This window comes from Pezoporus flaviventris, unplaced genomic scaffold (genome assembly GCF_033815535.1).
Source record: "Pezoporus flaviventris isolate CSIRO_AGI_PZ_B2104156 unplaced genomic scaffold, CSIRO_AGI_Pfla_v1 ptg000020l, whole genome shotgun sequence".
Lineage (NCBI taxonomy): Eukaryota > Metazoa > Chordata > Aves > Psittaciformes > Psittacidae > Pezoporus > Pezoporus flaviventris.
In genome coordinates this window covers 2,746,710-2,759,913 of record NW_026892568.1, presented here as the reverse complement: position 1 = coordinate 2,759,913, position 13,204 = coordinate 2,746,710, and the positions used below count along the sequence as shown (strand labels likewise).

The 13,204-nt window shown below is 40.9% G+C and overlaps 1 protein-coding gene and 2 non-coding genes across 4 annotated transcripts in view; 2 read left to right on the top strand and 1 right to left on the bottom strand.

Moving 5' to 3' along the window:
- Positions 1 to 376: 376 nt before the first annotated feature.
- On the top strand, positions 377 to 439 carry LOC133270464 (small nucleolar RNA SNORD104). The gene has a single exon (XR_009743787.1). It is a non-coding gene; the product is annotated as a small nucleolar RNA SNORD104 (small nucleolar RNA).
- A 180-nt stretch (positions 440 to 619) lies between these two features.
- On the top strand, positions 620 to 754 carry LOC133270466 (small nucleolar RNA SNORA76). The gene has a single exon (XR_009743789.1). It is a non-coding gene; the product is annotated as a small nucleolar RNA SNORA76 (small nucleolar RNA).
- Positions 755 to 1,669: 915 nt separating this feature from the next.
- Positions 1,670 to 13,204, bottom strand: part of TEX2 (testis expressed 2) — a 28,380-nt gene continuing 16,845 nt past the window's right edge. The window contains exons 7-11 of one of the 2 annotated variants that reach the window (XM_061455315.1): positions 10,042 to 10,174; positions 5,738 to 5,860; positions 4,286 to 4,495; positions 3,934 to 4,054; positions 1,670 to 3,716 (exon numbers count right to left, since the gene is read on the bottom strand). In XM_061455315.1, coding sequence (XP_061311299.1) covers positions 3,594 to 3,716; positions 3,934 to 4,054; positions 4,286 to 4,495; positions 5,738 to 5,860; positions 10,042 to 10,174 — 710 coding nt within the window. In that variant the 3' untranslated portion in view covers positions 1,670 to 3,593. The other variant, XM_061455317.1, reaches the window with a different exon arrangement.

Here is a 13,204-nt window from a genome sequence, read left to right as displayed (position 1 = left end):
TTCTTTAACAGCGGTGGAATACCAGAACACACCACTAAATGAACGAGCACACTGCTCCTGAGAGGACCGGTAAAGCTGCCCGCCGCGCCGGGGCAGAGCCAGGCTCTCCCAGAGCCTTACCTCCTCCTCCCGGGGCCGCCTCAGCGCTTCCCGCCTCCGCCGCTGAGGAGCCGCAGCTCCACCCACCCCCAGCGTGCAGCCACACCCGGATCGGCGCGTGCCCCAGAGGTTGAACGCGATTGGGCGAGACCCGGAAGGGCGGGGCGGTCGCTATATAAAGAGGGGCGAGAGAGAGTCTCGTTCTTTCTGCGAGCGCCCGCGGTGTGAGGTGAGAGGCGCGTGGTGGGCTGCGGGTGCAGGGCGGGCCGGCCGGGCTGCGGTGATGTCTCTTGACACGTGTTAGACTGCTGATGTGCATGAAGCAAACCTACTACTGAGCGCCCAGGCTGGCGCTCAGCCGGCCGCGGGCTGCGGTGCTCCGCTTGTGTAACCGCTCCCTTTCCCCTCTGTGTCTTGTAGGGCCCGTGCGGCGAGCGGCGGCGAGCGGCCCGGTAAATAAATAAAGTTGTGTGCACCGCGCAAACGTGTCCGGCTGGTTCTTGCGTCCGTGGTCCCCCCCGCACTGCCTTTGACCCGGCGGGATGCCCTGCCCGCGGCGCCGCTGGCCAAGCTGTAGTGCTAGAGTGAAGCGCTTGTTCATAACTGGAGCTGCTCGGCCCGACCCGGGTAGCGCTTTTAAAAGCAAGTGACAGCTCGTTCCGTCTGGCCGAGCCGTGCCCGCCCTCACAGGGCAGGACAGCACCGCACAAAATGGCGTCGCTGCCCGACGGTAGGCGGTGCACGGCGCGGGAGGACCGCTTCTGGCTTGGGAGGGGGCGGTAGCAGGATGAAAGGGGTCCGGGTTACCCATCACGTATCGGTGATGGAGTCAGACTTTAACCCAGCTCAGACCACGTGCACCAGCGTTTTCCTAAAGTAGTTCAGGGATCAGTGTGTAAAGGGGAACCAGCAGCAGCAGTCCTGGAATTCCTGCCTAGCTCTTGCAGTAGAGCAGCACGTGGGTGAAGGTGAGCCAGCAATGAGCGTCCAGGGGGTCCTTCATGTATACAGCAAGGAACTTGAAACAAAATGGGAAGTTAACTCCAGGGTTCTAAGCTGCAGCAATTTAAACTGCTTCCAGCTTAACAGCTGTGCTTGCACTCTTACACAGGCACAGAAGCTGGAAGTTACAGACAGTGCTTTCTGTAGACAGAAAAGTTGCAACTCTCATAACATGCAAAAGAGTCTAAGAAGACTAAAACAGTGTTTTAAGTTCAGAGGGTAGGTAATGTGTGCCCCCTCAGTTCTGTAATTCCTGGTTCTCCATTTTAAGGTTCACAGAGATACAAAATGAAAAAATGTTTTTGAAGCATGTTCCTGATGTGAACACTTACAGCTGCAGTGCTGTTCAGTTTTCACTACATTAAAATTCAATTTAAGCTTTTCTTTTTAGAGCCAGGAAAGTCAGCATTGGTTAACCCTAAAATTATAACCACCACGTACAGCTCTGGGTATATAAACATACCTGAAAAGCACCTAGCACGCATCTTGGCAAACTGCCTTTAATGAAGTTTGTGAAACAATGTGCAGGGGACAGTGACTAAGCACAATGCAGGAATGAAATTTTAACTTCAGTAATTGTTTGACATGGGATAAATTTATTTAATAAAACAAAGCAAGCAGATTGTAGTTACCCACAGCTTATGAAGTGCAATATGACAATCTTGTGTAATAAGTCTAAATTTGTTTACACATTAGTGCATCTAGTCCTTTGACTTTAGTTATTGCACATAGAAATTAAATCATATAAAAGACTGCGTACAAGACATGCAGACTTCATTAGAGGCAAATAATGCCTACATGATCAGAGCAAACCCCAGAATATACACAGCCTGGAATGGTCAAGGAGGTGTTCAGGTAACAAATATAACCCACTAATATTTCAATTAAAGGTAACCAAAATAGGTGTTCAAATATAGAATTAATTTTAAATATATTAAATGCTAGTTTTCTTTTATGTTTCAGGCAAGGTGCTGTTTAAAAAACCTTCAATATAATAGCTTCATTTAGAGATGGTAAATCATCAAGTTACACATGGAAATTTCGATTTACATCAAATGTGACAACACAACATACAAAAAAGTTCTTAAAAAATTACTTCTTAAAAAAAAAAAAAAAACATGTTATAAAAGGAGAGCCAAAACTCACCTTTGTAAACTAAACCATTTTCTGACATCCATGAACAGTTGGCAACACTACCAGAAAAATATCACATGTTAAAAGAGTGGATATGTAGTGTTCAAATATTGAATTTACTGCATACATTTCATCTTGAATCATACCAGAGAGAAATAAAAGGCATTTTCCCCCTCCCCCCTTTGTTTTGGCCACTAATGAGCAGAAACAGTCTTTAATCACGATCAGCTTGAATAACTGCAATGCCTGAATTCCTATTCCACAAAGTCCAAAAAACCAATGCATGGGAGGCAAAATCTTCCAGTCACGGCTGTTCCACAAACATCAAGTGACTTGATGTCTGGAGTTGCACAGCTGTAACCTGAGAATTTGGCTCCATGCTTGCGTGTAAACACAGTGCAATGGAAAAGACTCACAGCAACAAACTCCTATAAGAAAAAAACCTGTGTTTCATCATAGCAAGAGGCTCTATACACAGTAGGGTAACTAAGTACTTCTGGTAATGTGCAGTATTGACATTTTATGTGTGTGCTCATGTCTTTATAAACATTCAGAATTAATCATGAACCAAGGTGATTGTAACTCACTGTAAGGCGGCTTGCTATGGTTTGGTCTCATGGCTTTACCAACTTTTATCTCCTCATTTACACAAATGTGACAGTCCCACCTTCACTGATAGTTGTGTGTTTTATGGCTACTTGCTTCCCCCCAAAAAAGCATGAGTTCTGTATGAAAAAAGTAGTATGTATATACCACACTGAATCACAATACATCATACATCCGATTTACATTCTTTTATCCTGAAAGCATTTCATATTTCGATTGCTTGACACAAGCTATTGACTGCAGAAGTGAAAGAACATAAAACAGTTCATTCTACACCTCCAACTGCCTGAGAAAGAAAAATATTCTTCCAGTTTTATAAATTCATTCCTTATTTAGGATTTTTTCCATTTGGCACGCAGTTCCTTTGCTGCCAAACAACCTTTCAATGCTTCAATGCACATTAACATAGCATGAAAACATAAGCTGAACAAAAGGTGTGTCAACAAGCTCCTTGATCTATTACAGCTAGGTTCCTCCTCCCTCCCCCAAAGAACAGGTCCTCTCAGCCTCCGAGTTAAAATCCTGATGGCAGCCAGTACAAAAATAACTGCTTAATGGAATGAAACTTCATGTAGCTGAAGTACACAGGAACAATAACCAGGCAAGTGAGCACAAAGGTATGGTTATAGGCAGTCCTTCGGGGGGGGGGGGGGGGGGGAAGTGGCACAAGTTAAGGATGAGAACTACAGCACAGTTTATAAAACCATGAGAATAACTTTCATAATACTGTAAACTACAAGAGTCTTCACATGTCATGGTTGATCAGGGGTCTCTGTGCTCAGATCTTTAGGAGGGCACGTAGAGGAGCGAGGATCCATGGCTGAGTGCATTAAAGGGATATAAACATCATCCATGTTTGGCATGACGAAGATTTTCTGTGAAAAAGATGCAATTAAATGAAGTTATGTTTCATATGCCAGAATTCAGTTTCACTTCTTAACTTCAGTTCTTAACATCCTTTCCACTGAACAGAAGCAGTGGAAGATACCAACTAGTTTTGAATGAAATAGGGGACATGCAAAACATAAAAACCCAACCCCTCTAACAGACCAAAACTATAATTAATGAAAGGAAAATGTAAAGGGAACTGACCTGAAACTCTTGTTCCAGTTTTCTCTCTATCCAGTCAGTTACATGAACCAGAGTCACTTCTCTCTCACCAAGTTTTGGCCGAGCTTTTAACTCCAGGTAGGGAGGTCTTCGAAAGCCATACCTTAAGAGAGAACACAGAACAGGTTTTATTATAAACACTCCAAAGCACGTACTTGAATGCGTTAACTCTCAATTTTCTCTTAAGAGCAACTTCTACCTCATTTACAAGTGCTTTGTATCCCATCTCTTCCAGAACCCATTTCAGCTACACTTTATCTTTCGTTCCTAGTTGCAATCCCTTAGGTAGCACACACCCAAAACATTGCCCAGTTCTGCAGTAAGGTCCTCTTACCATATTCTGTCGGTAGGTGGAGGTGGAATGTTAATTACTAGTGTTCCTCTGCACTCTTGTACTTCAACTGTTAGCAGCAACGGAGTATTGGAGACCTCTTCGATTTTCTTCTTAATAAACTCAGTCTCTGTTGCTTTCTGAAAGTACTTTGACTTGGTAATTTTATCCACAATTCTCATGATCTTACTTGTCCGATGTCCTCCAACATACCTTTAGATAGACAACAGAAAAAGAGTACATCCAGATAATTTTCTTGAACCTATTATTTGCTAAGACACCCATCAATTTCCTGTTAAATCATTAGAGGTCTTGATATTAAAATTCTAAACAGACACATATACACATGTCCAAGCACTACCTACCACAGTCTTGCACGGCAGCTGTATTCTTTCAGCTACATGTGTCTAGCAGAAATTCTCTCTAGTCTGAACACTCCTTCCCAGACAGCATTGGAAACAACATTAATATTGCAAATACACTTCCATCATCCATGTATTTTAAAAAGATAATTAAATGCATCTGTTGAGATAATTCCAACAATTCTTCACATCGTTTTCAAAACTGTTTAGGAGTAAAACACTAAGGAAACTCCCTGGAACATTTTGAATGTCAGATTCTCTTGGTATGTTCGCTGCAAAACCACTGAGATGCGTTCAAACATAGGAAACATTGTGATTGTCTGAGACATTGCAGGCTGGCTACAGCTTTCTCACTGCATGGCATAGTTTCAATCAGATACAGAAAGCACAGAAAAATAGAACAGCAGCCAAAGCAGGGAATGACATGGCAAAACTGACAGCAAGAAATTTTCTTTTTAATTCTTGCACAGCATCAGAGGGCAGCATTGCACAGCCCAGGCACACAAAGCTCTGCAAGGGAAAAAAACAAGGAAAAAACCCCAACACAAAACTCTGAGCAAGAAAGCCAGGATTGAATAGCAGTTGTTTTCTTAAAGAACAGAACACACTGGAAAGAGGGGATCAGCAGGATCAGCATGGGTATAATACTTTATACAAACAGTATTTTCAAGACCAGAGTGCTTCCAAGTTTACATACAATACCCTGTTCTTGGCTCTGGTACCAGACAAGACACACTGGGGAAGGTCCCCATCGGCTATGTGGCCCAAAGACTTGGCTCTCTCTGTAATCTACTGGTGAAGAAATTAGGTGCTCTAATAGCTCTGTATAGGTCACTCTGCAGAAGTGCTGTATGGTGAACTATGCTCCCAGCATGGTAAAACACTCAGCAGAGCAGCTTCCTTTCAGTTTGTAGTACATGGCTTGATTGCTGCTCTTTGCTCTAGAAATGGGTGAGTTGTGTTTGCTTAATTGCTTGGATATACTCACACTCTGACATCCTGTGTGACAATGAGAGTTACAGGACAGGAACAAGATATCAGTTGTACAAAGTCTGGAAATGTGGGGAGGAAAAAAGGATTAACAAATGCTCACCCTTCTGCTCCTGGAGTCACCTGCTTCTCTCCTGCCAGTTCAGGAGCATCATCCTCTTCTGAAGACCCAGCACTGGAGGATTCCTCATCACTGTCTGCAAGACAATACGCCCTTGGCCTGAAACTGAAACAATACAATTTCCAGGTCAAATGTAATATTCTTAAATAGCTATTCATTATGTACAGCTTTGGCTGACATTACACGTGTTTCTACTGGAGACTGAAATGTCCCCTCCTCTTTTTTATAAACTCATCTAAAAGAACAAAACTGAAGGCACTCTGAATCCAGTCTGTCAGAACTATTTTCAAAAGAGAGAATTTGTTTTCTCCAGTGGAATGTAATCCTGCACAAAAGAGGATGGGGAATGGCTATTCTCCATACTCGAATCCAATTCAGACATTATTCAAAATACATCTGAAACATTTGTTGTTGCTCATGGCTTTCCATGGAAGTTGAGCAGTACATAGGCTGGAGATGGGGTTTTGTTTTTTTCTAAAACTCGAAGACATGCTTTTACATTGAAAGGTGAAAACATGCAATTCTGTCTTGTACTAAAAGCAAACATAGGACTCCAACTTAAAATGACATCATCTACCAACTGAACCCCAGAATCCCTCAGAGATGTTAACTGAGGTGCTAACGTGTACCTTATCTTCACAATATACACCAGCAATTCACCTTTTTGTAGCTACAGTGTGTGCCATCACTAACCAATTTTGTGTAGACAAAAGGCAATTTTATTAACAGAAGTCCAGCATTACCCTGGGAAGGAATATTTCTTAGATGTTTTGCACAGATACTTTTGTCCCATACAAATTGAAGCTATAATCTCCCTTTAGTACCTTTGCTGGAACTACTCCTTTCCTTACTCTATTTGTGGGGAAATCGACCTTCTGGCTTGTGAATGTTTAAATTCCTCTGACACAGTGAATGGTGGTTTTAGCATTTAAGGTTTTGTTTAGTTTTTTTTTTCTGAGGAGACTCCAAGATGGGATAAGGCAAAGAACGTCATGGGGGAAAGAGGAAAGTAATAAAATCAAACAAGTGCTGCTCTTAAGATACAAAATATCACAGAGTAGTAACTAATACCTAGACTTGAACTATGGAAGAATTCATGTGCACAATCACAGAAAAATATCAAATCTTTTAAATGGATTCAAATGAGGGAAGGATACAGTGAATACACTTCAGTACTAACAGATCTCTACCAAACGTAAGAGCTTCAAATAGTTACACAACACAAGCTTCAAAAGCACGTAGTTTTAGCCCTAAGAACTATACCCAGGGCTGTAATATTCCACACTTGTTCAGAATGCAGGTCTATAGCTGCGGTTTCTTTCCTGGTTTTTTTGTGTGTATGTTCTTGGAGATTTATTTGAAGCATTTAATAACATCACACAGAGCATGGACTGATGCTACTGTCTGCTACTCTGTACATAGAACAAACTGCTCATTGCTGCATGAAGTCCTAATGTAAAAGGACAGTCCAAGCACAGCCCCCAGTGCACAACACTCCTTCCTAACTGCCCGGTTAAGAACTGGAGCAGTAATTCCTTGACCTCTCTACACTCAATAATTCGCTACCCAGGCTAAGGAATCAGAATCAAAAACCTCTTCTCACCCAGAGATGCAGTTTGTACCTGCAGAAGTGTGAAACAGCACACCAAACTGAACCACCTCCCTGAGGACACAGCGGGTGGTGGATGGCTCACATCACTGGCCCAAATAGCAGTGCTGGAGCCATTTCTCAGAGAGAAATTTGTAGTTTTAGGTCAGTTTCAAACTATACATTTTCTACCTGCGTGTGACCTCACTTCACTTTCCTGAGCATACCACACCACCCAGTTCAAAGCATGCCCAGTGCATTTCCAAGGCTCTCAAAGGTGTCACCTTCTTACAAGAAGACGTTCTACTTGCCTAGGCAATGGGGCCCTGTGAAGTGCCTCAACAAGCACGCACTGACTGGCCAAGATCACAAGATCTCCTTGCATTCAACAAAGCCACAATAAATAAGCTCGAGTGAGATTTCAGGGGATCTCTGCATACAATGGACCATTTATACAACACAAGCATTGGCAGAAAAACACTTTGGGGCTATAGAATTGTTCCTGAGCAGACTGCACACTATTTTTTGAATTGCCATTTGTGGGCTTGTTTTTACATGGTACAACATAGCAAAGTAAGACACTGCAGTAACTTGGGTTAGCCTGCCTGCATTTGCCTGATCTCCAGTATGGTAGAACCTGCTACTCTATTAATTTTATGAAATTGGCAATTAATTCATTTTCCACCCTTTTTGAGAGCTGCATTTTCCTATGAGTGCACGCAAGACAGCATTATCAAACTGTGTAACACCACACTCCTATTTCAAACAATAAAGCAGCAGCAATGATAGAACTGGACTGCAAACACCGAATCATTTGTCTCGCTTTATACTGACAATATCCAAGGTCAGTTAAAACTCAGCGTTGCTTTCCCCACCTTCCTCTCTCTGGATGAGTTGGTCACTGCATCTCAAGAGGTGTGTTTGTTCTAGGCTCTTGAGAGATAGAAATGAGTGTAAGCAACCAACATGCATCACTTACAGATGACACCACTGTGGATGCAATAGTTTGCAGAATAGGCATGCAGAATAGTTTGATTTGTCACAGCAGCTGTCAATTGGTAATTAAAAAGCCCAGTAAAATTAACTAACATAATGGAAAGCATAGATGAGAAGCAAACTGTTCTACACTTCTCCATCTTTCATTTGTTTGTTTATAATATCCATTGTCTTTAAGGAAAAAACAACCCAGCAAGCAAAAAGCCTTCATTCACAACTAGAATGCATGAGACTGCCCTACATAAAGCTGGCATAGCACTTGGCCCTGAGCGTTTGAAACATCACAGGCATGTGCAGGAGCAGTGCAGTTAATGGTTATACCTTCAAGTAATTGGTTGCTTAGCTACAGACATTCACATTTGCATTGCTGGGGTCCTATTGCTCATCTAGAATCAAGCTGATTTTTAAATATTAAATCAATGTGTTCACTAATGGTTTCTGAGGCCGTTCTTACACTGGACAGTTATGAAATACACACAGAGAATCCTGAAGGAATGGGAAGGAAAACAAGAATTTTGTTTGTGCAGACATTTCCTTATCTGCCCCCATTTTTTTGGGTAGACAAAATTAAAGGGATTTTTCAAGGAAAATCACACCTATCAACTATACCGATGTAAATTCAGAAATACTTACTTCAAGCAGTGACAACAAATCTAGGTTGATTTTAAATCCTCTGCATTTCTACCAGTGCATGAGATTATTCAGCTATCAGGTTTTTCACATTTATTTTCTCATCCTGACTGCACCATAATATAGTGCTGCTGTAACCATTACTTCAAGATATCTCAGAATAAATGGTCAGAGCTACAACATGAGTATATAAAGCATCTTGTGTCTTAATTCTGAAAGAACACAACATTTTATCTAAACACATGGCCAGATTTAGAGAATTTTTTTTTATTTGTTGGCAGTGGTTGTACAATAAATAAGAGATCACCGCTTAGGGACTGCAGATTTCTTAAGTACAAAGAGAGCACAAAGAGCACAAGAGAATCAGCACTCCACAGCTGATGGGATGGATGTTTGACAGGTGCCACAAGATAAATACAAACAGACACACTGATGAGATTCAGGCAATATCATAAAAGTGCTAGGGAAAGCACAAGTGCAAGTTAGGTAAGTTGCAGTACGTGTGTTTCCCAATTAGCTCATCTATAAGGCGTTTCACTTAGACATGGCAGGTGAATGGAAGTCAGATATGAGAAAACTGGAGACTAAAGCAGGGGTGTGATTATTCTCATGATGCAATAAAGCTATTGGAGAAAGTCTTTACACAACAATTACAGCCTATTTACCTTCCACCACTGTTTACTGTTACATGGTTTACAACTGTAGCTGTAACAGCATGTTCCATGTGTATGTCTCCATATCTGCGTGTGTCTACCACCAATATTCAAGTCTTACTGGCTAAAGCCCCAACTCAAGCATAAGACAAAACTAAACTTAGTCACAGAACATTTTAAAATCCTACAAAAATATACATAAAAAACCTGACACTACTGCAAAGCCTTTTATTAAGGCAATTGTCAGTGGTGTAATCAAACATTACAGTTGCACAGAACATTCAGATTCTGTTCTCATGGGTATGCAACCCCCACAGCTCCTTTCAGTCTATTGTAAAGCCAGAGCTGCATATACAAGGAAAATTCCACTTTTTCCACTATGAAAGCTTTTACTTTACTGTATCATTGTAACACCTTACCCTTCTTTGCCGATCTCTCCAACTTTAAGTGCTTCACCAAGCGGTTCTTTGCCAAGTTTGGTCAAGTTCATCTTGGTCTCCAGGGTCATTAGAAAAGATCCATTGTAGGACGTTTCCAGATCAATCCAAAGTCCTAAAATTAAAAACAACAAAAGATTTCACTTTAAGACCAGCCACAATAATTTCATCTTCATGCCAAGCCAAAACTCTTACAAAGTTTCTTCCAAAGAGAAGAATTACTTTTGAATCAACTCATTATGTCATTAATTCACAAATAATTAACGGCTTATCAAAGCTTTCTGTTCACAGTAAGCTTATGGAACAAGGTGGAATGTTCAGACATATATCAAAGTTATGCTGAAAGACAGATCAGTGAGTACTGCCAATGATCTAAAAAAAGGAGCGTGATTTACACACACTTAAACTGCTTAAGAGATCTGAATGAAGATCAAGAAAATAGAATACAATCAGGGATTCACTTCAAAACTATTTACAGTAATGGTCCAAGCCAAGCAGTAATGGGGATGGTCCTTTATATTACTTAACCTGTGCAAATGAAGCAGCTCTTGAAATCCCAGAGCAATACTGCTTGTCTGGCATCACAACCTGCAGTATCCTTTGCTTTCAGCAATGCTGTATTGAAGTATAAAAAGGTTTGCTCAGTAACTCAGCTATTGGCATCCTTGTGACTCTCAGCAAACAGGGTCGTTACTTACAACTCTAGATGTGTAGTACTGTTACATCCTTTTGTCTAGGCAGAGTATTTGTTTATCTCAATCCCCAGAAGAATTGTCTTGGGAATAACTGCAAGATTAGGTCCTGCCTCTTAAGTGACACCCTGCAGCTCCACCGATTAAAAAAAGCTGTGGGGTATTTGTGATCCAGAGATTAGAAATCAGAAGCCACTAAGCATAGATTATGCATCTTCCTTTCCCAGACCTTGCATCTGCGTGCAATATGCCCTATGAGTATCTGGCACATCAACCATTAACACATTCTACTTTTATTTACTCATTCAGAAGCAAGTAATGGTAACTATCCTTTGGGTTTCATTGATCTAGAAATGACATTTCCAGTTAAAGAAGAGCTATTTTCTACTTGGCAAACATATCAGAAGGCACTGTCCCCAGTTCCACACGTTTATATCAGCAGAAGCACACACAGTTCCAAAGGACCAGGTCACTGACAGACTATGTTGGAAGCAGTACTGAGGGCAAGCTGCTTCTTTACTAACCCAAATTACTCTTCCATCATACTGTTCTAAAACCAAAGACAGGAACTCAAACACAAGCTTATACAGATTTTTCCTCTACAGAGTAGCAAAGTAGCAGTAAGATCATGAGAAACAAGAAAACTGCTAAACAGGCCTTTTGGACAAAATGAATCAGCATGCTTCGAGCATCAATGTTGTTTTAACAGTAGATCAAATTGAGCCAATGATGCCATTACTGAGAGGGAAAATTCCTCCTGGCTAGAAAACCTTCATATGCATCTTCCAGAGGGAAAAAGGGAGGTGAGAAGGAATAGGAGGGGAAATTAGGCAGATGGTACAATTTATTCAGAGTTATCCAGCTTCCTAGCCTTGACAGAAATACAGTAAATACTACAGCATATGCTGTCACCCAAACAGGAGTGTATTAACAGAAACAAGATTTTCCCTAACATTGTCTGTTAACAAATTTAGTTACTTGGAGGAGCCATATAATAAAAAAAGTCTTCCTGCACTGGTAAAATAGTCTGGATGAAACAAAGCACATCACAATCATTCACCGCATTTTAACACCTCAGAAAAGGCAACCTCAAATGATTGACTGTCTCAAACACTTAAACAAAATTCTTAAGAAGTATTTGTTCTGGATACTGGCCTGAAATTTGATATTTGCTTTTACACCATATGTGGTTTACTCATAGGTCAAGTTACCAAAAATTTATCCTTACGAAAACAAGCATTTCCAGTTATCGTCCCCCTATTTATGTCCTTGTAAGTACAACAGCAAACCAAGTTCTTTCAGTAATTATTCACTGGAAGCTCTTAACAACTCAGATCCTGAGAGTTCACGTGTGCTTCGACAATATGAAAGGAGTCACAAGGGTTACAAATTCTACCATAAATATTTGCTTGACACAGTTTAACTGAACAAGAAGCTGAAGGAGTTAATTGTTCTCACTGCCCTTGTTGGCAATTCAATGAAGCCAAGTGTTCAGCAGTCTCCTAAATCCCATCTCATGACTTAGAACTACAGCATTTGGTTACAACTAAAGTTATGAGAACAGAGAAAAGAACTCAAAAACTGTTTAAATCCAGGCATAGGGAAACACTCCGACAAGAACCCCAAAGTGCAAGTTTATTTACAAACCATGACACAACTTTGCCAGCATCGTACATATCATGATTTCAAAGTGTTTTCACTTTGTTTTCTTTAACTCAAAATTCCTACCAACGGTGAAGCCACTTTGCTACTGGGAGCACAGGAGGATGTCATAGGTACTGTGTAGAACACAGGAAGCATATGACAACCAATAGCAGTGTGTTTTAGTTCCCCGAATACTGATTGCACATGAGTTTATTCCATCTATTCAATTTTTATTTCTCTTAAAAGACAGGTTTTGTTCCTTGTGACAACAAAACAATTTTGCTCTTACCCAACACGCTTTCTTTATAAAGCTCAAAGGAAAACATTCTTTCCAGAAGTTGAGAGCAAAGTACCCAGTGTTTTACAGATAAGGCTTTTCCCCAAAGAGCTGCAAATCTCAAGTGAGATAAGGGCAAACAATGGCATTTGGATACAACAGGCAGCATTAGTTAACATGTTATGTACGCCCAAGAGAATTTTAATAATTCCTCAAAATCTGTTTTGTTCACACTTTTACGAGGGAAAGGTCAGCACTCACTAACCTCATGTTTTTAGTCAGTGATTTGCATGGCATAACATTTGTAGTATTGGTGATAAAGTTTACTTATTTCCTCCTAAATTTCTTGCATCTGGTATTCTTGCAAAGGTCTGATGATAACTATTCATCAGAGAGAAGAGCACTGTAGTAAGAGTGGCAGACAAATGAGTCTTACACCAAAACTAGAGTTAAGTATACCTTAAAAATACCAGATCCAAACTATATAATATGAGCAAAGATGAAGCCTAAATTGCTGCTAAGCAGAAAACTG